Source organism: Spermophilus citellus (genome assembly GCF_964194105.1).
Source record: "Spermophilus citellus genome assembly, chromosome: 14".
Lineage (NCBI taxonomy): Eukaryota > Metazoa > Chordata > Mammalia > Rodentia > Sciuridae > Spermophilus > Spermophilus citellus.
In genome coordinates this window covers 32,892,428-32,905,043 of record NC_138194.1, presented here as the reverse complement: position 1 = coordinate 32,905,043, position 12,616 = coordinate 32,892,428, and the positions used below count along the sequence as shown (strand labels likewise).

The following is a 12,616-nucleotide window of genomic DNA, read 5'->3' as shown; positions in this document are numbered from 1 at the left end:
GCAAGGTGTTTTATAAATGAAGTTAGACAAGGGCTTTAGTACATCCTATAAATTGGATTCTGTATACTTGTAAATTATGCTGACAGGCACTCTTATAACACAATGAGGTCAGAACAGTCTCACTAAAAAATGGCTCTTTCATGCTGTACCCAAGCCAAAAAAGGGGAAAGGAGAATAAAGGTACCAAGTTGTAATGCAGAAAGAAGTTGTTAAATTCAATCCCAGCCATGGTTACTTTTCATTGTATCTTAGTGGAACTAGGTGACACAAATTATTAAAACATAAGGCAATGGAATCTTAATTAAAAATACGAAGAACTGACTATATGAAGATATAGTATATTACATGCTGTAAAGAAAAATTATTGAGACACAATTCATGATTTTTAGAGAGTTGGCAGTTTAAAAGAGGGACCAAAATATGCATGCAATTAACTAAATGAACTAAAACAGACTTTAAATGCCATGAGTCATAGATAAAGTTTAGCCTGAAAGAACATAGCTGGATTGCATTAGTTCTAAAGACTAGATCAATTCATTTAACTGCTATTTATGGAGTACCTACTACATGCCAGGTCATGAGGCAGGCCCTTTCCACAAGGAATGCTCATATCTATAAACCCAATTCTTGACAGATCTTCAAGTTTCAGAGTAGAGAGTGGAAACAGCTTCAACTTTAGCATTTGAAAAACATGAATTATAAACTTCCCCAACCGATGATACATTAGGTGACTTCGGCAAATAATTTTCATCTCTTAGCTTATTTCAGAAATCGGTACCACCTTCGAATTTCTTGTATAATCTCATTCTATGCATTAATGGATAGATTAATCCTTAAATACAATGCATGTTGAACACATACCATTTTCTCCATTCCCACACTCCCATTCTTAATGCTGGTAACATCATTTGTTATGGATTCTGTAATCCAAGTAGTCCCTTCTCATCACCCAAGAGATGTAAGTCATTTCTTAAGGTGATTAAGACCTTCAGAAAACTGAATTCTGTTTGGTTTTTAACCTCACATGATGCTCTTTCACCATATATACCTGTTGCTCCTCCACCATCAACCCTTGTGTACCTCTGTACCTTTACACATAATATTTTTAATGCCAAAGCCTGAGATTTTATCCCCATCCTCAATTCACCAAAAACAAAACCAAAAACAAAACAAAAACAAAAAACTGGAAAAACTTTAAAATTTTACTCTTCCTTCAAAACTTTGCTCGAACTGTGTTAAGGTCTGTAAACAAGTCAAGATGGCGCCTGGCATTTTGCCAGAGGGAGTGGTTTGTGAAGTAAAGCCAGCGAGCCATTAAGTGTGGAGATTCCTTATTGGTTGACTGCTGTATCTAGTTTATGTTAATTAAGATAAGCTGTGTGGAATGTATATATACCCCTCCTGTCCTACAATAAACGGCCCCCACTCCTGCTGTATCAATGTACACAAGTTGCTCATCACCCCCCCCCCCCCCCTTATTTTGCTGCAGCCAGACTGCGGCAGAATTGTATACCCAGCTGCTCAGGAGGCTGAAGCAAGAGGATTGCAAGTTGAAAGCCAGCCTCAGCAACTTAGAGATTCCATCTCAAAATACAATATCAAAAGGGCTGGGGATGGAGCTCAGAGTTAAGCGCCCCTGTGTTCAATCCCTGGTACCAAACAACTCCACCAAACAAAACCAAAACAAGCAAATAAAAAACCAGGTTCTTTATGAAAAGTACAATCAAATTGTACAACCAAATGATTATTGATTAGAATATAAAGCATATGATCTTGATCCTGCTGTGTACTTTCTTTCCAGCAGTTCTAAGAAGAATAGTCTTTCCAGACTGATTAATTTATTTAGAAAATAAGACCTAAAGGTAGCTTTGCAGGAAATATCTACTTCTGGATTGTGATTTATAAGTCCCTCAGCTGAAAGAAGCTGCCAGACCTGACCCCACACTTTTGCTCACCACCCACTTCCCAAGGATAATTCTCCTATAAAAACTTGGCATGTCTAGGAAAACTCAAATTACCCTGTGAAAAAGGATTGAAAAAATTTCTGAAGCTCAATTATTTTCTCTGGATGAAATTCAAACTTCTGCTTACTCCTTGTTTTTCTGTTTCCTTGTTAATCATTATCTCTTCTTTCTTCTGCTCTTCATTTTCTGGGTTGGGTGGTCTAGAAGAGGGTGGCTGACTTTGTTCTAGCCTGAGTGTGTTCTTGCTCTGCCCCAGTGGATCTCACTGCCCATCTGAGTTCTTAGGTTGTGAGTTAATCCTTAAGACAGCAAGCACAACTCTTTTACTTTATCAGTAGAGTCAGCATATTTTATATAACTCTATGTGCACAATGCCTCCATTATTTGTATATATGCCAATTGTCCCAAGAAGACTGAACACCTGAGGAGAAAGACAAGGCCTTTTGCCGTTGAATTCTCAGTTCTTACATGTTGTCTGCCATGGAGAGGAAGAGCAAGAAATACCATAGCAATGATCTCAGATTTAAGGATAAGTGTAAAGAACCAGGAAAATGCTTTGTGGAGGAGGTGGCATTTGATGTAGGCTTTGAAAGCCTTTGAAAATATTTCAGAAATTTTAGATATGTAATTTTGGGATGTTCATGTTTTAATATACATAAATGGGTATGTGTATCTTTATGATTCTTTCCTTAATACATAGGCATTTTACCAGCTTAAGCTTTGTCTATTCTATCCAAGACCCTTTGTGCTTGCTCTGAGCATGGTGAAAACTTGGTAATTATATTAATTATTTGTAAAGAATGCTCCTCCTCATGACTTCTAGAGGAGGCTGACTCTGCTTTCAGAAGGATGGCAGGCTGATTTTCCAGTTATATCAAAATTACTTGACTTTAAAGCTGGGTCATAGATGATTTTTCCATATGGATATTCTCCATGGTTATTAACAATCATGTTATTCTTATAACAAACAAGTGTTGGTAGTCACTCTGTATTTAATAACTCCTGAGGATATTAAAAAAAATCAAAGTATACCTTTGAATCACAGTGGAAAGCACGTTTTTAACCTTGGGAACCTCACTGATATTTGATTAATTCTCTGGCAGATGACCTAAGTTTAACTGTGAAAGTAACAGCTAGGACATTTTCTTCATCTCAAATCGTGTCCATTTCAGGTTATCAGTGATGGGTTAAGCTCCTTAGTTCATCTGGCAGATTTCTTATATCTGAATTATTAATTGGCATTAAAAATACTTTCTGAAATATTCTATTTTAATCTTCACTATTGCATGTTGTCACCTATCACTTAAAATACAGAAGAAAAGGTGGGTCACCAATAAAGAAATTATGAGTCACAGAAATCCAGAATAGTGGAGACAGAAAGAATCTATACCAGTGTAGTCTGCTAAGAAAAATGATTCCCATTAATATAAATATTCATATTTATTAATGTAAGTGTTATAATTTTGGCAGCAAATAATCATAATGGTGAGGAAACCAGGAAAATCGACACTGGGGCGTCAGTGTTTTATTTCACAAGAAAGAGACCTCTGTGAAGAAACCTGTGTTGTCTGTAGATCTTCAACTCAGAAATCCCTGCATAATAAGAAAGGTACTGGCTAAATTTAAGGAAACACAATGTATCCAGAGTGAACATTATTAAGGGAAAGAGTGTAGCGTATGGGATGTAGCTAGAGATATAGATTTGAAAGGGAGGGCTGGCTCGCTTTGATCTTTTTTGCCCTGTCAGAGCCTGAAGCAGCTTTGTTTCCAGCCTTTGGGGTCAGCACTTTGGGGAGTTTTTAACCGGTTCTCAGCTTGCCTTCGCCCGTTGACTTGCTCCAGGCAAGTCAGGTTTTTGTTTTTGGTATTTTAAGGAAAGCAACTTCGTTTTCGCGGCAAACCCTTCGACCCACGCACCTGCTCACTTCTATGCCCTTCTTGGACCCTGAGTTAGTACAGTCAAAGCACAGGTGCCTGGGAGAGGCCCCCAAAAGGACAGTGGGGACAATCCCCTTCCGAACTGCAATTGTAGCTGCCAAGGAGTAGCCAACAAGGACCAGATTTATGTGCACTTTGAAAGAAGCACCTTCACCATTGGCTTTTTGAGAGGCGCTGTCGCTAGGGAGCGGCTGGTAGGGCGAGCCCAGCTTCTGGGAGAAGCCCGGGCTGTTTGTTCCTGTAACCTGGGAGAGGGGCGCACACAGTCGCGCGCCCTCGTACGCACACTCCTGCTCGCCGCCCCTGGGAGCCCGCTGGGAGGAGCAGCCTCGCCGCGATCGCCTCCCATCCCCTGATTCCTGCTGCTGCCGCCCAGAGGAGAGACGAGCCTCTGCCTCGAATTTCCCCTCCGCGCTGGCGCTGCGGAGATTCGCGCGGGTGGGCGTGAGGAAGAGAACCCGCTGAATGAGTTCTCCCCTCGCCTTGGAGTTGTCTGAGTTGGCGGCACAGCGCCCGGGTTTCCGGCACTCAGCGCCCCACGACCTCGTCTCTCCTGGGGCTGCTGCCCACGCCCGCGCCGAGGGTGGCACCAGCCGCGCCAGGGTTGCTGAGGCTCCTGAGCTCCTGTCCCGGCCCCATTTCGGGGCAAAGGAGGGTTGTCCCCCACGGAGACGCACAGTCGCGCGGTCTTCTCTCCGATTCAGCGTGTCCATGGCGTCTCATCAGCAAACCCGAATCCAGGCTTACCTAGAGAAGAACAAGATCGGTCCTCTGTTTGAGGTAAGGCAATGTGGAGGAGGATAGTCCCGCTGTCTTTGGGGGGGAGGGGTGTAGAAACAACCAGAATACCCCCCAAGGGAAAGAGGGTTGGAGAACGCGCGCGGGAAAGGGCTCCCTGTAGCCTCAGTTCACTGGCTAGTTCTGCTCAGCCCAGGTGTCCTGGAACGCAGCCCCGCGGGCACTTCGCCAGTTACCTGGACGCGGACAGGTAGGCTCCATAGCGCCCAGCATCTGCCTGACTTGTCCTGCGCCTGGTGGCCACGTGTGTGGGACCCGGACAAATTGAGAGAGGTGATAGGCACAGATGCACACACTCAGACTATCTTACACATGCACACTTTCTTCCTGGAATTCACACTATGTTGCCTGTTGGATTTTCTTTTTAAAAATGTGGGCGGTAGTGGAACCCGAAAAGGTGGAGGAGGTGCTTAACAGTGGGAAGGAATATGGTTAACTGGAAGAAAGCTTAACTGGCAAGGAATAGGTTTCAGTAGGTGCGGGTTTGTTGAGTCAATCTGGCAAACTGGGAGACTGATACCGATCACTGGCTGAAAGAGGAGCCCTTTGCATTGCAGTCTACCTGCGTTAGGGGGAGAAAGACACGGAGAAAGGTTTTGGAAAAGCCCTCGCTTATTTATGGGAAACAACTATAGCTCTGAGCTGTTTTCTTTCGCCATCAAAGAATCAATGGCAAAAACACAGTGGGAGAAAAAAGAGCGGGAGGACGAAAAAAAATGAGAACGGGAGACAAACCTAGCATCAGCACAGCGTCTCGCTGGTTGCCAGGGCGCTGGGCAGGGGTGGGGCAGGGATGTGGGGCAGGTAGATGGGCAGGTGCTGAGGCCCAATGGGGAGAGACGCCAAAGGTTCCTTCTCCTCCTATCTTGGTTCAGCTGTTCAGCTGGGGCATTCAGGGTGGAGAGATACCTAGGAGAGACAGGGTGTCCCCGGTGGCCCCCACCCCCAAAGACAACTGTAACCGTTGGGGGGGGGTGTGCCTCAGTGACTGAGCCAGACACAATGGGGAAGAGGGTGGGGAAGAGGGTGCACTGGAGGTAGCAGAGAATGGAGCAGTTTTTCTGGGACTGAAGAGAAAGGAAAGAGATCTGTTGAGAGAGAGAAAAAAAAATTAAAAAGGGTGTGTGTGTGTGTGTGGGGGGGTGCGAATTAATGCCCCGTGCACAAAAAGGGAGAGGAGGGCACTAGTGTGGTCAAATAGGTCTTTTCCCTGAGAAGGATCGATGTTATTTCATTTTATTTATTTATTTTGAGGATCTATTTTAAATAACCAAGGTTTGCAAGGTTTGCAAAATCTGAAGTTTTCCTCCCAACTTTAAGTTAATGTTGTAGTGTCTCCAAAGATATGATCATTGTTTCAACAGAAGCTTTCTGAAAGGGGTCACCAAGCCCTACGATTTTTGTTTCTGACAAAAGCATTAGCAAAGGAAGTCTTTCTGTTAAAAGGGGTAGCAAAATAGATTTTCTGAAGCTAATAGAATTTTTTTTTGTCTTTAGTGATTATTGACAGTCCATAAATCCCATATAGCAAGAACAAAAAAGGTAGAAGTACAAGCATAATAACCCTTTGCAGTAGTATATTAACTGAGCTAAAAGAATCACAAATACATTTAGAGTGTCTATTTGCTGGCTGCTTTCCTAGAATATAAAGCACAATTAGCGATGGAAAAATAAGTGAATTGTTTTTAATAGATACTGTTCTCATTTAACTAATTTAAAAATTCCCAAGATTCTTTCCAAGTAATAGAAATAGAATTTGGAATATAGGTAAACTTTCTACATAATTATGAAATAAGCCCAATTTGATATTTACCCAGTGCTCCCTCTTTTAAATACTCACCAGTTAATTCTGCACTGAATAGTTTTAAATGCTATCAAAATTGTCTCATAAAAGCTTTAGGTCTCCTCACCAAAAAAAATATGCTTTGTATTTTATTGAATACATATTACATAAGCTTGGAACCCATTAGCATGGATTGCAGTGATGAGTAGTTAATTTTTAAGGGTTGATGTGCACTTTATATAATTGAAGGGGAAAATGCACAAGTTCTATTCTACTAAAAGCAGGTTGGGACACAGATCCTCAGGCAACAGTTTTCATCATGATAGCTTGGTTTTGAGAGTAGAATTATACGTTGAAAAATCTGAACATCTCACTAACTTGTAGACTATTTTCCTTCATGCTAGAAAACTGGTAAAGAGATACCACCCATGAAGGGCACATTGTTGGTCTAATTCCCAGGATCTCACTCATTGGTTCCGTAACTGATTCAGTAGGTCAGAGGAGGTGCCCAGGAATCTGAGTTTACTAAGAAGCAGCACAAAGGATTATTACAATTTTAATTCCTGAGGCACATTTTAAGAGACAATGACAGAAGCTAAAATCTCCTTTGGCCAATCACAAATTGAATTAAGCACTGCCTAATTTTATCACCAGTACTTTGTTGGTATTTGTAGTATTGAGGCACTGTGGCTGATGACACAGACTTCCTTCATAGTTTTGAAAATATGCAGATGGTATGTCCCTTTGTAGATTTTATAAGTTAGGAATGTTTTAAGAAAAATTTTTGGAGTGAGACACTTTAAAGAGAATGTATGAAGACTATTTAAAACAATAACAAAGATAACCTTCATACTGTATTTAAAATAACTCAATTTTTTTAACCTATAAGGTTTATTGGCTTAGTTTGGTTAGTTAGTTTCTTAGTTTATTTCTAATATCTTATCATTTGAGAAACTTATAATAGTGTTGAATGCAATATGGTGTTCCAAAAATGACTTGAGTTGAAATTAATTTTGTTTCCAAGTGATTTAGGAGCATAAATGTATACTGTACTTTGGATGTGATCAAAGATTTTTTTAGTATAATATTTTTATTAGAGCTTTATAGTTATACACAGTAGATGAGTTCATCCTAAAATCAAATGTATGGAATTCGACTTTAGTTCATAACTCTCCCCGTCAAAGATGTTTTGAGGCTTTAAAAACCATGCCTAAAAATCATTGAGAGGGCTGGGGTTATAGCTCAGTGGTAGAGCGCTTGCTTTGCACATGTGAGGCCCTGGGTTCAATCCTCAGCACCACATAAAAATAAATAAAATAAACGATATTGTGCCCATCTTAAAAAATAATTGAGAGTGCTCATTAATGATGTTTTAATTCAATAAAATATGTAAGGTGAAAATTGCATTCCACAAACTCTTTGAAATTTTTGTAAGGTATAATAATTTTACCGGTCTTACTGGATTTATTGGGGCAGGCAAGCAGAGAACACTTTGGGAATAAGTCTATAAAGAATGCTTGACTTTGCTAGTCCTACTTACTTTGTTTACTTAGATAACAGGCAGGTGTAAGTGGTTTGGATCCGACCAAAATATAGTATTTTTGTAACATACATGAGAAAGATGCATAGTGTAAATACAAAACTTGTCTCAAAACCTGAGGCTGGCTAGTTAGTAGTCAAAGAAATTGTCAGTCAGAAATTCTGAAGTTGAATAATTATCTGGCATATAGCCACTTAGTTGATTACAGTAGTTTGTTTACAATCTGTATTGTAAGCAGTTTGACTTAATTCCTGAGAGATTATATGATGTGGAACATCATAATGCTTTACTTTAACATAAAGTGGTAGATAATTTTAGTTTTTCCTATTCCTCTTAGATAAATACACCAATTACTTCAAGATTATGGTTTGACGGGTGTGCAAGGAAACCATATGCTTTGGTTCAGGATTGATCACACTCACAAGAGTATGAAATCCTAAACTATTAAAAAGAAGAATAATTGGAGTCTTCATAAAACTTCCAGAGAATTCTCAAGTCTCTTTATCTTGAAGACATGGCAAGCCAAACCCTCTGCATTTCTCCAAGAGTGGTCTGCCAATGGCACAATTTTGTCATCATCTTTGTTATTTCAGAGTTCACATGGGCTAACTTCTCATGAACTGACTGGCATGCATGTCGGGAGGAGGACTCCTGAGCATCCCTCAGCCTGCCTCCTGATACCCTTGGCTGCTGCACAGCTCACTCTTGTCTGGTACCTGTCACGTTGGCAATCCTGATTCCATTCTGCTTCCCCCTTTACCAAGCCCATCACTTTCCCTTGTTCACCTCCCTGAATAATAGTCTGAAAAATGCCCCCTCCCTCATCAGAGAGCTTGTGGGATAGGAGGACATTGCTTCAGTTCTCCTAGGGATCACGGTCCTGGGCTGGCTGTTGCTCAATGCCTGAAAACAAGTACTGCATTGATTTTGGTCAGATTTATGGCTGTAGAAGGGAGGGCAATGGCGAGGAGTATAAGAAGATAGTAGTTACTCGCTTAGGGCTGAAGGTGAAACTCAGCCTTCAGAAAATATAAAAAAGGCATTTTAATAAATAAAATAGGAAAGTGCTTTCATAGGAGAAATGATAAGATTAAAAACTTAGAACTTGTAATGTGTTCAACTTGTGGTTTCTAAATGTTTTGGGTGAAATCTCTGTTAGGGTATCTTTTCCTAAGCTTGAAGATGTAAAAACTTTTTTCACTATATAAATTTGCACTCATTTTTGTAATCCCAGAGCATTTGGAGGAGCTGCAGACAAAGCTGTTCTTAAAATTTTGCTTAAAATTAAACATTATCATTCATTTACTTCAAAATAACCTTAAAAATAAATTTTCTTTCATTTCTGACATAATATAGTTTATTTTTGAACAGTTTATAAAGAAAGAAAACAACTAAATATTTAATACAAAAAAATAAATCACTTTTAAAATAATAAAAGAGAAACATACCAAAAGTGGCATCAATATATTTGAAAACCAATTGTTTTGGGGTCTTTTCTAAAAGAATGTGATCAGTGGAAATATGAATCTTCCTCCCTTCTTTCTTTCCTTAATTAATGAGCCATTAGGCAGAGCCATGCAAAGAGTACAGCTAAGTGGGGCAGTTGGCCTAAGAGTGTCAGGGCAAGATTAAAGAAGGGGGCTGAGTGGGACAATGGCCTGGCAGGGTCAAGAGAGTTGTGATAAATGAAGTGAGGCCAGGGCACTGAGAAAATAAGTAAATATGTTGAAAATTATGTAAGTCAGTATTGGTGATAGAAGTCACAAAGATTAAAAGGGGATAAGAGAATGAACCTTGTACTGGATTGAAATTGGAGTTATTGGTGTGATTTCATGCCTTTCAACAATGTAAGTAGGTGTAGATATAATAGAAATATATTTGTAGATATTTGAATACACTGAAGTGCTTGCATCTGCATTTAAATCTCTGCTCTGTCCTGGCAATGTGAATAGTAACACCTTAATAGCAATGAGCACATCTCGTATCCAGATTTTGGTTTCTAAATACCATTCTCCACTAGTAGAATCAACTGGAAGCAGCTTGGTTCCTGGTTTCGGGCTGAGAAAATATGAGATGAAAGAACCTGGAACATCTTATGTCAGGAAGTAAAGAATGACAGGGATGTGTCAAAAGGACTCAGAAGCTAACTTGAAGAGGCTCCTAACCCTAAGACAGCCTGAGGATCAAAATAAAGAATGATAGTAACAGGCTGCCTTGTGAATAAGAGTGTTTTTCTTTTACTAGGTTATAATGGAAAACAGAATGTTTTCAATCCCTGGAGAGAAGAGAAAGTTTTACCTTATAATGTCAACTAATAAAAGCAGAGGGAAATGGAATTAGAGAATCATTACTTAAAAACCATATGGGAGATAATTCAGGCAAGAAATATTCATGCTAAAACCAATGGGTGAAAATAGGATGAACAATAAGATATTACATACTCTGTAATTATCTTCCTACAAAATACTTGTTGATTCCAAAGGGAAAAAGTAACCTTACAGAAAAGAAACTTAGCAGATGCCACTTTGCTCAGGTGATGGGACAAACTAATATTGTATGCCCTACACTGGATGCAATTAAAAAAAACACATAGCATTGTAATATTCCTGCCAATCACATATGATTCCAATTGAATAATTAGAAAATAGCTAATAAATCTAATGAGGAAATTCTACAAAGTAATTTCCTAACATCTTCAAAAATGTTAAGTTGGTGAAGGTTAAGGGAGGCCTCAGTCTGAGGATACAAGACAAATGCAAAATAGGATTCTAAATTTGTTGACTGCTACTCTGAAGGGCATTTTTGGGAAAGTTAATAAAATTAAATGGGATCTTTAGGTGAAGGACACATGGAATTCTTTGTAGTATTCATGTAACTTTTCTACAAATTTTAAATTATTTCAAAATAAAAATATTAAAAATAATAAAAAAAGTATATCCAGGAAATGAGTATTTACAAAACAGTTCATCCATTGGGTTTTTTAAAATAGTAAGTTATGTAAAATTCAGTTTAGATTTTTATCAATGTTTGTATATGGAAATTATTGATACAATAAATTATAGGAATATAAATTCATTTCTCACAGTTCTAGAGTCTGGGAGGTCCAAGATAAAGGTGCTGGCATTTGGTTTGGTGAGAGGCTTCTTCTCTCTTGTGTGTCCTTACGTGGCAGAAGGTAGTATGGCAGGCTGTCCATAGGCTGCCTGAAACCTCTTTTAAAATAAACTAATCCCATTAACGAGAGAACAACCTTTGTAACCCAATCATCCTCTTAGAGGCTGCACCTCTTACTACAATCCCATTAGCAACTCCTGACTTAAAGGGGGACACAGTCAAATAACATGTAGGGGAAATATTGCTTAGAATTTTCCAGAATGTATATTAAATGCTGCAATGCAATTGGACCCCTCCCAATTTGCTCTTCCTTCTTCTGTTGTCTAGAATGCTCCTTTGTAATTCCTCCAACCCTTCCTCTCTCTGTCCACATCCTAAGCAATTACTAATGTCCTCTATGTCTCTATGGATTCTTTTTTCATTTTCTAGAGTTTTGTGTAAATAGAATCCTACATCTAGTACTCTTTTTTAAAGGGGTGGTGGTGGTGGTGGCAATGACTTAACAATTGCTTTGGTATTATTCATCCGTGTTGCAGCATGTGTCAATAGTTTATTATTTTTATTGCTGAGTCATATACTGTATGGATATATGTTTTCATTTTTCTTGGGTAAATAAATGGAGTATGTTGAATGGATCAGAAGGCAGAAACATGTTAAAAATTTTAAGAAATGTGTGCACTAGGTTAGAAAAGTATATGTACAATTTTACATTTCTGTGAACACTGTAGAAGAATTTCAGTTTTTCCATTCTCATCAAAACTTGACATGCCAGCTGGATTTAATAATGGTCATATGAAATATCTCGTTATTATTTTAATAATGATACTTTAATAATTTGCAAAATTATTAAAATGTAAATTATTAAAATATAATATAATATATAAAAATTATATATATAAATATCATTATAAAATGATGTTTTAATAATTTATGTTTATCTCATGATTAATACCACTGGTTATATTTTCATGAGATTATTTGCCTTCAAAATATCTTTGAAGAAAAATCTGAGCAAATATTTCCCTAAAGTTATTTGTATTCTTGTTTTTTAGTTTTAAGATATTTTTAAAATAAATTTTAAGCCCAATGCATTTCTATATAAAATTCAAAATCAGTTTTTCAGTATTCATACAAAAATAACTGCTGGGATTTTGATGGGGTTATAATGAGTCCATAGATGATGTTAGGCAGAATGGGCATCCTAACAGTTTAACAGTTTTAAGTCCATGTAGAAAATTTCAGAGAATCTATAAAAAATAATATAGGAGCTGATTCTTTTACAGAAACTGTAAGTTAAGTAGAACGTTAATTTATTAAGATTTTAAATACAAGTTGTTTTCAAATGGCAATGAAATTAAAACAGAAAAAGTAATTTATAATGGTATTAAAATTAATACACAGGACTGGGCACGGTGCTGTATGCCTGTAATCCCAGCAGTTTGGGAGGCTGAGGCAGGAGGATTGAGAGTTCAAAGCCAG

At 38.4% G+C, this 12,616-nt stretch overlaps 1 protein-coding gene across 1 annotated transcript in view; it reads left to right on the top strand.

The window, feature by feature from the left end:
* Nucleotides 1-4,224: 4,224 nt before the first annotated feature.
* LOC308633556 (uncharacterized protein C8orf34 homolog) overlaps nucleotides 4,225-12,616 on the top strand; it is a 404,696-nt gene continuing 396,304 nt past the window's right edge. Inside the window, 3 exon segments of the mRNA XM_081266403.1 lie at nucleotides 4,225-4,518; nucleotides 4,521-4,578; nucleotides 4,580-4,682. Of these exon segments, the coding sequence (XP_081122529.1) occupies nucleotides 4,368-4,518; nucleotides 4,521-4,578; nucleotides 4,580-4,682 (312 nt within the window). The 5' untranslated portion in view covers nucleotides 4,225-4,367.